Source organism: Heterodontus francisci, chromosome 3 (assembly GCF_036365525.1).
Source record: "Heterodontus francisci isolate sHetFra1 chromosome 3, sHetFra1.hap1, whole genome shotgun sequence".
Taxonomy (NCBI): Eukaryota; Metazoa; Chordata; class Chondrichthyes; order Heterodontiformes; family Heterodontidae; genus Heterodontus; species Heterodontus francisci.
In genome coordinates, this window is record NC_090373.1 from 79,013,488 (window position 1) to 79,024,381 (window position 10,894).

The window sequence follows — 10,894 nt, forward strand, 5'->3', positions numbered from 1 at the left end:
AAGAGTCTGACAACCTTTTCTCTATAGGTTGACGACAGTAGACACCTGACTGGGCCACTGCATGGCAATGGCCAGGTACAAACGAAGATGACTTGATTCAGAGTGTTAACATGTGACCAAGCGGTTGTGGTGGCCTTTTTTTCCACAGGAAATTAAATCTTAAAGCGAACTTGCAATGATAAAGTGATGGTGATCATTATATAAAACAAATACGGTCCCTGTGAAAATAACAGACATGATCCACCGTGTCTAGATTCGTTTAATTGAATTCTTCAGCAAACATAACGGGAATTCTTTTGTTTTAATAAGAATGGGAAGGAGACAAGAACAGTTGGAGAGGCACCTTGTTTAACTGAAGCTGAAATACAAAACAAATCATTACAGGAAAGGGACAGTTTAGTTTTATTATTGTTTTTAAATGTCCACTGTTTCTAAAGCTCAGATCAGTGCCAGTCAGTCGGTGCACACGCTCAGAGCCTGTCTGTGTGTGCGGTCGGTTTACAGATGAGAATAAACACTTCAAAAACTCTCCTGGTAGTATGAATTTTAATGCCTCTTACACCAAGGGCCCCAATCTTCCCATGGCTATTTGGGCCCACCTTGTCAGGCCAGTATTTGAAATTCGTTGGAGAGAGAGAAAAAAGCCTTTGCTTTCAACGTGAAGTAGAACATGTTTCGCCGTGTCAGCAAGTAAACCGACCCCACACACAAAGAAAGGCCAGCACAAAGGCAACTGCCCTTAAATAAAGCGTAAAAGAAGTTTTAAAATATCAACTAATACCTTAAAAAGATACAATGCCTTCTTGTATAAATGAAGGTAGCCGAAATGGGTGAGGGCAGGTGACAGACAGGGGCCGAAGATATATTAGTTAGGTCTGGGTTTGTGAATAGATTCCTATATTTGATGCTTTATCACATCGCTTAGCCCTCTGAAAACGGCAGAAATGGAACACGCTCTCGCCTTAAGTGAAAAGAAATTTGTTTGTATAGTTGGATGAAGTAAAGGAATGGTCAGCGCACTGCCTAAAATGGCAATTTATTCGTTTAAAAAGATTAGAAATCCAGTGATACATGAAAATAGTAAAAAAAAAAGCGTAAAGTGCCAAAAACATTTACAAAGATCAATTTGTGTTTAGAAAAAACACGCCGAATGGAATGTAGTTTCGAATGTTCTTATATTGCATGACCGTGTGTTCTTTTGTTTCTTCTTCTTTCATTTCTGTTTTGTTTTCTAATGAATAATGTGCCATGTTTCCAACCCACGCGGGTTTAGCACTAAGCTCAGTTTACTGCAATATTTCACGCAATGCATTTCACAAGCCACTGCAGGAGTGCAGTTTTCGATCCCTCCGCGGTCTATTGATGCACTTTTTTTTGCCGTGGTAGATTTCATCTCAAGAAGCTGAAGTGTTGGGATTTAGCCCTGTATCCTGCCGTACATTACACACGTATTTCTGCATTCCCAAGCCCAGAGATGAAACCGTCCCTCAATCCTCGGTCAGATGTTCCTCATACATTCAAACATGACAAAGTCTCCACATTATCTCTCTCCCTCTTTGTTTTTTGGTGTATAGCCGAGATTTGGTAATTATTCCATTCTAAACCCTAAACTTTAGGGAAATCAGAGCTGATGAACTCAAATAACGTCTCTATCCACATATTGCAGCCTTTTTGAGTTCTGGGTTGTTTCTGGGATTGTGGGTGAGGCTATGGCGCCTCAGGTCACAGTTTCTCCGGAAAACCTTGGCACACTGACGGCAGTTGTAAGGTTTTATGTCAGTGTGAGTAAGGAGATGGGTTTTCAGGTTGCTTCTCTGATTAAACATTCTGCCACACGTCGGGCATTTGTGCGGAGATTCCTGTTAAACACAGAAGACAAAGCATCACCTTCCAACTCCAAGTTCACGTCGGAGGACATCAAGAAGGGCGACACAGTTCAACCGCTCTCGTTTCAAGGGGGATCTACCGAAACAAACGTTTTTTGCTCGGACTTAGAAAACGACACAGGTCTTCCCATAGCAGAATTCCACAGATAATCTGTATTGGAATAAAATAACAGAAAAGAACAGCAGCAGAATGGATATAGTCTCTGCTGTTTCTAAATTTGACAGGTATGTTCGCATTATAGGCTTTCAGTAATGTTCCACTCTGAGTCCTGTTTGCAGGTACTATGCTCAGCATTTTATCTTAGAGGTTTTCAGCTCTTTTACCTGCACATGCAGTGTTTTGTGAACAGCTAATGTTCTGGACTGGCAAAATCCTTTACCGCACTCTTGACATTTGAAGGGTTTTTCCTTGGAATGAATGTACCTAAATTAAAGAAAAAATGCATTATTTGTCTTTAAAATTAACCGAACTGCTAATAGTAGTTACTATCAGCCATTAGAATCAATATAATAAGCTCATTTGGCAAGAAATTTATCTGCATGTTTTCACAAATAATTGCTCGCACTCGGCCTTTTACAAGCTTATCTTTGTGCGAGTTAAATAAATCATATCTATTTCTGGGAAGAGCGATTACGCTACTTAAATCACAGTCTCAACTCATTGTTGCAAAGTCATTGGAACCAACAAAGTCGTCAACACGGATTCGTTTCAGATTTGAAATTCTCTGCAATTTACAACTCAGTCTGCAACCAGTCAAGATTTATGACGACGAAGTTTAAATTAAGAGGTTACAGTGTGCAAGTAGAGGGCCCTTCCAAGGGAAACAGTGCTATCTTACCTGTGGTCACGGAGGTGATCCTGCCTCCTAAATGCCTTATGACAAATATCGCACGTATAGGGTCGTTCATCGGTGTGGGTCCTTTCGTGTATTAAGAGATTGTAAGATTTGGTAAAGTGCCTCCCACAGAATTTACAGACAAATTCTTTTTTGGTTTTGGACGGCAACCTGCCCCTGGTGGGCTTCCTTTCCGGCGATAACTTGGTGGCATCGAGCAGGGAACCAATGGCTGAAGGAGAACACTGTCTGTCTATTTGTCCAAGCTTAGGGTGGTCCTCCTGGGTAGCCGCAATGGCCAAATTGGCGAAGTCAAACCTGGGTCTTGTCTTGTTTGGAATACTACTTGATTCTTGTTTAGGTTGGAAAACGTGGGGGAAGATCGGGATGGTGGGCAGCTGAAACCTAGTGTCCACCAGAGCGGAAACAGCAGGTACTTTGGAGAAGGAAGATCGGGGTAGAGGCATGGGAGGGTACCCCAGGGTCCACTGATGGAGATGGACAGTGTGCAGGGTGCTGAAGCCATAGAGGTTGTGCAGCTGATCTGAAGGTGTGGGGATGCCATTGGAAGCCTGGAGAAATGCGTAGTTCGCCAATTGTAGCGATGGATGAATAGGCACTGGAGCCGGAATAGTCTTACTGCCCATGGTGTTCACAGGTGGTGCTCGGGTAGCAGGAGACCTTGCCAACTTGCAGAAACCTTGGTGTAAAAACAGAACGCATGCAGTGAGTGAAGATTTAACGTTCATTTTTATTAAAAGTTCAATTGATTTTCAAATATGGCAACAATGGATATCCACTTCAACACACAAGTAAAGTGTCATAAAAAAACAATATAACAATTAAATCCACATGATGTCTTATTAGCAAAGTGTAAACATGTTTTCCAAGCGCAACCTTGCATTTTGTTTCTGAGCAGTCGTTGCTTTCTATGTCTCACAGAGCAAGCAGCTAGACCAGTAAAACATGACGATTCCAATCGAGTGCCACACACGCAACATTGTTTATTTATAATCCCTTCCTGGAAGAATGTGGAAGGCAAGTAACTATGCCCCGCTGTGGACTTAAACTGAGGTAAAATTCAAACATCTTCAACCTCTCGCTTAACAAGAGCCATTAATAAATTTGACGACAGTTCGAAAGGTTACATGGAAGCTCCAAGGCACAGTGATCGACTCAGTGCCTGAAAGGGTGGTCAAGGCAGAAACCCTCAAAACATTTAAAAAGTACTTGGATATACACTTAAAGTGCCCTAACCTGCAAGGCTACGAACCAAGAGCTGGAAAGTGGGATTAAGCCGGATGGCTGCTTGTCAGTGGCACAGACATGATGAGCCGAATGGTCTCCTTCCGTGCTGTAAATTTCTATGATTCTATGATTCGTTTGTTTCCTGTTCATGTTTATAATTGGCGGGGATTATCTGATCACTCTTAATGTTACTGAGAGAAACAGTGGGCACTGTACTATTAAAGAAAAATGTTTTCCCTCTTGTAAAAAGAAAAAAGAAATTTGCAGGTCTGAAGGACAATAAAATTGTCAAAGATAAAAATTTAAAAAAACATTAAAAATTTTAATAATCACTATTTATCATCACCGAGCCCTGCCGCTAGTCCCAGCAATCTCGCAATAGGGGTGAACGAAGAAGCACATGTGAGTGGGTCGGGTCGGCTATTTGTGGTAACCTTTAACCATGGTTATACATCAAAGGGACAACCTCGCGAGGAGGCACATTTATGTTTTTCTATTTGATCAACAGTTCGTAACATTATCGAAATCCTGTTGTTATTGTAGCGGCAAATGTCAAGTAGAACAGCCCCATCCACTACTGAACATTATTTCTAATTTTAAATCAATGTTCACCTCATTCTCAAATCTGCAAATATAATGAATAGGCGGTTAATTGTCACTCTCCTATGCGAATTAGAGAGGAGCCTGCAGCACCCGATGGGATCCGATAGCTCTATGTACTCCAGGTGTTACTATGCCCTTCTTGTTTTTATTTTCCGATGATGACGACTTTAAACATTTGGCGCAAATGAATCGGTGCAGATCACCAGTTGTTGTGTTTGGGAAAAATAAGGTGAGATGCAACTAATTAGCATTTTCTGGTCCTGAGATCACCAGGGATTTAGTGGTTTCTGGCTATGGCGCAGAAGTAATTGACTCTCAGTTCGGATCATTAGAAAGAGACCGTCAGTTATTCCAGATTTTCTTTCAGAAGACAACAATTCGTATTCACTTAAAAAAGGGCATTTCTGAAAAACCATTAAAGCTACTTCGCTCTACCAATTAACGAACACTTTAGCTTTTATTTTATGAAACGAAAAGACGAAAAGAAACACATAAGGGAACCAGAACAGTAATCGGCATAAATCATTGGAAACGAATTCGCAAACCAAGCGAACTGACATCATGTGGAATTCCTCTGCAATGACCCGGAATAAAACACAGTGACATTTCGCTAAGATTGGCTTTGCTAATTGGTGAGACCTTCCATTAATGGTGGTAAGAAAAGTCACACCAGAAATCTCCTTTAGCTCTCAACAGTCATGGCAGATAACGCTCAGTGCAACTAGTCACGGGTAATTTGTCAACGTATGCGCGATGAAAGAAGTTCCAAGCTGGGTTATGCAAGTGTAATTATATTAGCTGCTGATTAGGTTCTATTATGTTAACCTGTACTTCTGTCTCGCAACCAATCCGATGTCGTTTGTTCTTACAGTAATTGGTTGAAATCAAAGGACCAATTTTATTTCATGAACTGGATTGCAACATCCAGAAACTAAGAAACGTGCCCTGCTGGTTGTTGTAACTATCACAAAAGTGTTAATAGGATTGACGTTATACCACATCAATCATTTATGCATCTTTATTAATGGACTTATTCAAATATTTACAGCATGTCACGTACATTAAACTTTATCGAATGTTGTCGTGGGTATATAAAAGGTCAATTAAAAAAAAACATATACCAAACGAGTCGGTGTTCTGATCTAGGCTTCGAAATGATTTAATATGGGGAGCGGGTGGGAAAGTGGAGTTGCGGCAGACAATCAGCCACGACAGAATTGAATGGCGGAGCAGGCTCGAGGGGCCGTATGATCTACTCCAGCTCCCACTTCTATTTCTTATCATTCTTATGTTCTTAATTTAATACTGCAACAAATAGCTGCTCTTTGCTTTAATTAAGACAAAACACATTTTTATCTCGACACTCAATTTCTCGCAAAAGTCTCATTTGTTTTTGAATGTCACAACATTTCAAGGAGAGCTTTGAAAATATTTGATCGCGAGCTTTCCGGGAATATAAACACAGAACCATCTTTAAATGATTAAAAAAATTATAGTGCCTCAATGCATTTGTTACAATATAGTCGTATATGAAAACGGTATGTACAAGGGAAGAGGAATGGATTGTTGACCCTTAAATAGTCTAACCTCTTAAGTGTCTCATTTAATTTATTGGAACATTTCCAAACTGAATTTTACAGTTTAATACAGATACTGATGACTTTTTACAAAGCAACTGAAATCTGTTTGATTTATCTTCATTCAAATGCACTGGAATCTGCGGCAATGCTGAGATAAGCAGCAGGGAACATTGTGTATTGGCTTAGCTTTTAATAGCGTTTGCGTACGGTCTCCGGGGGCCAATAGAAAGAATATCATCTCATGTCTCCCTGCGTCAACAAATACATTCGCAAGTGTAATTCCCACTGAAACCATATATATGGTTTCCGAATATTTATATTATATATAGATAATATATACCTAACAGTTAATAGAACTATTTTTAACAGTTTTCCTCTAGTTTAGAACACTGGTGACCGAGGAGACCACAGAAAGCTAGAATAGAAGGCATGGGGATTATATGGGGAAATGAGGTTCAGTCCAGTGGATTAAACGAAAGACTTTAAATGAGCAAGTAATGTACAGTCCGGGACAGGAGCAGATACCCGTCAGCGCCGCTCGGAAGATGTCTCGTAAACTTGCACGAATTCATCACAGAAACAATCTGATCAACATTAAAGATAGTCGCTAATAATACAACTCAACCAGGAGAGGCTAGTAGCTAAATCGCTTGGGAGAAGCCAATGACATCGAACCTGAAATTATCTGATATTTAATGTAACATGATACATTGCTTGTCATCTGAGTGAACAGTATCCAGGTCTTAATGTATTACAATCATGTAAATACACCGTTTAGTGCAGTATCTTAAGAGGGTGCAGATTTTTTTGCAGCACTGTGAAGTTTTTCTAAAAACAAAACTGAGCTCCAAAACAATGTGCTTTCAAAAGACCTGCACATTGTTAAAGCACAGCAGGTGTATCGCGCCTGTTACTGGACAGTGTATTCACGTTCATTGCATTTGACATAAACAAAGTAAAGATCCGGAACGCGCATAATTACAGAACTCTTAACCCACTAGCAAGCTAACTTACTGCACCATAATAGGGGAACTGATTTTTAAAAAGTTATTCCTTAACTGTTCAAACGGATAAAGCCGCTACAATTCAATACAAACATTCGTAAAGGCGCAAATAAGCACAACAAATGCAGCAAATATGACGGACTTCCAAAATTCTGGTCTCGAAAATCCAGATAGCCGAGATAGTTTGGTAGTTTTAAGAAAGAAAAAGGAGAAACTCAGAGATCCGGGACAACTCCGGAGAAAAGGCCAAAGAATCTAGGCCGTTTCAGCAGAGGCGTTTTGATCGTTATAGTCACAAATATAATTCATCAACCTGATCCTTAATATACGTGATTTCACTTTTACTTTTATTTAGACCATATTGTGCAACAAACGAACATATTCTGCGTGCCTTTAATCTTCTGTGGTGTTCAAGAATGTACTTCCAGATACACACACAGACTAATAAGATAGATAGTGCACTGACCGTTGTAGTGTTTTGCAAGCTGCTGGCTGGTGCAATGTCCGAAAGGTTAACGAATGCAAGTGGATGGTATTCGGAGCTTTCAATGGGATTAAGCATTAATACAGGCGAGGCAAAGAAAAGGGAGACGCTTTTAAATATGCCCCGGCTCCCTCCCAAAGTGATAAACAATCTCCTGTCCATACTGGAACATTTCTTTCCCCAAATTAAAATCTGTTGCTCTGCATCTCCAGAAACAATTGCAGCGGCTGATTTTAATGTTCGGTCTGCAGGCGAATGAGAATAAGCAGCCGAGCGCCACCAGGCTTTACATTACCCGCTAACTACAAACTATCGATGGAACAACGCAGTTTCCAGCTTATTTGGCCAAAATTCGTTTGTGCGGGATGCAGTTTATTCCTCGTCGACTCTCTGACGCGGATTTTCGTTAATCTAAACAGATCGTTATCTTCATCATAAAGCACTGTGGCGCGTTATCTCTCCTCGATCGCAATAAAGAAACATAGGTTGGTTGCTGTGCAATTGTGAACAGACCACTTGTGTACTGACATCCTATCGAAACAAACTTCATTCTGCCAAGATAAATTTACCCTACAAAATAGGGCTATAAACCTGAAAGGGTGCATCTGTCGAGAAACTCTACCCCTTTTCTCTTTTTCTGCCCGCCGCGCTTTCCTGTTGAGTTGCAGGCTGCTTTATCAATCTCGCCCTCGCAGTGCGAGTCTCATAAAACGCATTTGTCAATTGAACGCAGAATATTGGGCGCGCTGCGAGATATCAATCAGTATTTGCTTTTAGATCTATGTCCTAAATGCTTCGAGGGCACCATTTTTCATTGGATTATCACAATATCACAATCAGTACTCTGTTTGGAGAATAGAAGAGCTCAAAGCACTTTTCAGCTGGCAGTGTTGATTAATACACTGAGTAAGACAAACAAACAGTTTCAACATGTAGAGTATGGAAGACTTGGCTTTTAAACAGGGGTGGTGGTGGTGGGGGCGGGGGGCGGTGGAATAGGTTTTGGAAATGTTTTAGTCCATTGTGCAGTCTGTGTACAAAATGAAAGAGAGTAGTTGGACAGATTTCAGCAGTCAGCTGTTTTACATCCAAATTTCGGGGGAGTGTTCTCTGATATATTTATCTATACATCTGATTAAAGGAATAGCCGTGTGTGAGGTCCCTAAGGGTCGTCAAACTTACCACTCGACTTATTTTTTTTCTATCCTGTGTTTTTTAAAAATTGAATATTTGGGACCTTTTGGAAAATACAATCTTTAATCTCCAAAAAGAGTGAAAGGCCGCCGAGATCACTCCAGCCACACAAGATGGTGTGACGGAAGGTCTCTGTCATCATACCCTTTCTAACACCAGAATCTGTATGTTAGAATACCATTTCACTTTCAAAATGCAGAAGAAGAAAGCACGAATTGCGTTATTGACCAATTTAATACGATTAATGTTTACACTATCTTAAAATATTAGCAACCTATATAAAGGACGATTTAAAAAAAACTGGAGATTACATGCACTTTTCGAGAATTCAATTATATTTCGCTTCTCTTGCCTTTTAAAAAATATAAATTGGTAACAGTTGGTCTGAAATCACACGTTTAGTTTGTGGAAATAAACCAAAGGCAGTTTGGGAATAAAACGTGCTCCGCGTGTTTAACCCTGTTAATAACAGTCCCATTAACCGCCCTGGAGCCCCTTATTAAATGCATCCCATTAACATTAATAGGAGTAAATTACACCCTGCACCGGAAACAGTTGGGAGCAACACAACTCGACTTTTAGCTGTTCGAGGTGGTATCGCCTCGGACTGCACCAGAGTACCAAGCGTCTGCATTTGAGCGAGTTGGTGAAAAGAAATATCACTTCCAAATAGTGGGGGTGGGGAGAGAGAGAGAGAGAGATTCAACAATTCGACAGCATGCACTGCTCGATTAATCCACTGCCATAACCAGTGGATTCAGGTGTGCTGGAGGTGGGTCACATGTGTTTATATATCGCCTGTAGATCACTGCACGTGTTCTATCGGGTACTGTCAATATCTGTTGAGATACTGATCAAAATGTGAGAAGAGAATTTCCAAGCAAGTAGACCTCAGCAAAGAGGAAACGTGTTCAGATTGATTCAGTGTTGTGTATAAACATTGCGTTAGCGTGCCCAGTTGAAGCTCGGCTGGAAATAAACGCGCTGCTGGTGTATCAGACACATAGCTAGAGACTGCTGATGGGAAGGTCGGCCTGCACTGTGTATACTGCCGCTTGGGAGGAGTTACAGTTTCAGCCCAGGGTACAAATGTTTGATTATGTTAAGTTCAAGTTGAACCAGTTTCAGTAGAACCATTCCCGCAACTCCGTGTACAGTAAACCTCCTATACCAACACAGTCATTCGGGTTTTCAAATTGAAATGTTCACCTTACTTTACACAAACACATACAAAGGTGTAAAATTTCACTAAAGTGGATCTAGATACCCAGAGCCGCTCCTGTAATTAGGGCAATTCGCTTTATTAAAAATAAGAAAATGCATTTATATTTTGTCTAACAGCGTCCAATATGAAACAAAAAGTGTCTCTGCAACATGTCAGATTCAGCTAAGAGAAACTCCTGGCGTCTGACAAGCTACTTTCCCCCACAGCCCACCACTCCCTGCCCTTCTTCCAAATCCAGCAGCGGAAGAAGCGCCGTGTCATTACCTGAACCGGGGAACTCCTCGGCCGCTGCGAGTGTCGCCGCTTTCTCGCTTGAACTAATGGCAGATGTAGAGCTGGCGGCGGTTGTGGCACAAGCGCATACCCAAGTTGGCATGCTCTGAGCTCGGAGTTGGCGTTGCGGCGGCGAAGGTGGGGGGGGGGGGGGGGTGGTTGGTGGTGCCAGGCAAGAGCGATCGGGACCGTGTCAGATGCTCCTTTGCAGGGCAGAGTTGCCGCTTGCCTAGTGTTCGGAAGGAGATGCCGATCACAGTCTGACTCCTCCAGACCCCTCGAACCACCTCCTATTTCAACCGAGTCCTGAGAGAAATCCCCGGACGGCGCAGGCGCACTGCGCAGCCAGCCGGCCCCACCAACTTCTTTGACAGCAAAAGTCAATAAACTTTCAACAAAGTTCACAGCATCGCCGGGGAGACAGGGGCTGTGGATCTTAACGCCACTTTAGGCTTGAGAGCCGAAAATAAAACTTTGAAAGCAAATATAACAATGTGTTTCCGAACTGTTTGGACAACGATACGTTAATGTTATTTTATGTTAACTTAATTCAAAGCAAAT

General features: G+C 41.4%; 1 protein-coding gene across 2 annotated transcripts; it reads right to left on the minus strand.

Annotated features, from left to right (window-relative positions):
* Window positions 1-278: 278 nt before the first annotated feature.
* Window positions 279-10,618, minus strand: LOC137352387 (protein odd-skipped-related 1-like). 2 transcript variants are annotated; one of them, XM_068017723.1, is made up of 4 exons: window positions 10,325-10,618; window positions 2,726-3,422; window positions 2,211-2,310; window positions 279-1,859 (listed from the first exon to the last, which is right to left on the minus strand). In XM_068017723.1, the coding sequence occupies exons 1-4, from the start codon at window positions 10,434-10,436 to the stop codon at window positions 1,650-1,652; spliced, it is 1,119 nt and encodes a 372-aa protein (XP_067873824.1). In that variant the 5' UTR covers window positions 10,437-10,618; the 3' UTR covers window positions 279-1,649. The 2 variants fall into 2 exon arrangements, with proteins under 2 accessions (XP_067873824.1, XP_067873832.1); XM_068017731.1 differs by lacking the exon at window positions 10,325-10,618 and adding an exon at window positions 7,624-8,526.
* Between the last annotated feature and the right edge of the window lie 276 nt (window positions 10,619-10,894).

Coding starts and splice junctions, on each gene's coding strand:
- LOC137352387 (XM_068017723.1), bottom strand. CDS start 10,436: ATGCCAACTTGGGTATGCGCTTGTGCCACAACCGCCGCCAGCTCTACA. Junction 2,311..2,725: donor GATCACCTCCGTGACCACAG/GTAAGATAGCAC, acceptor TCTTTAATTTAG/GTACATTCATTCCAAGGAAA. Junction 1,860..2,210: donor ACAAAACACTGCATGTGCAG/GTAAAAGAGCTG, acceptor TGTGTTTAACAG/GAATCTCCGCACAAATGCCC.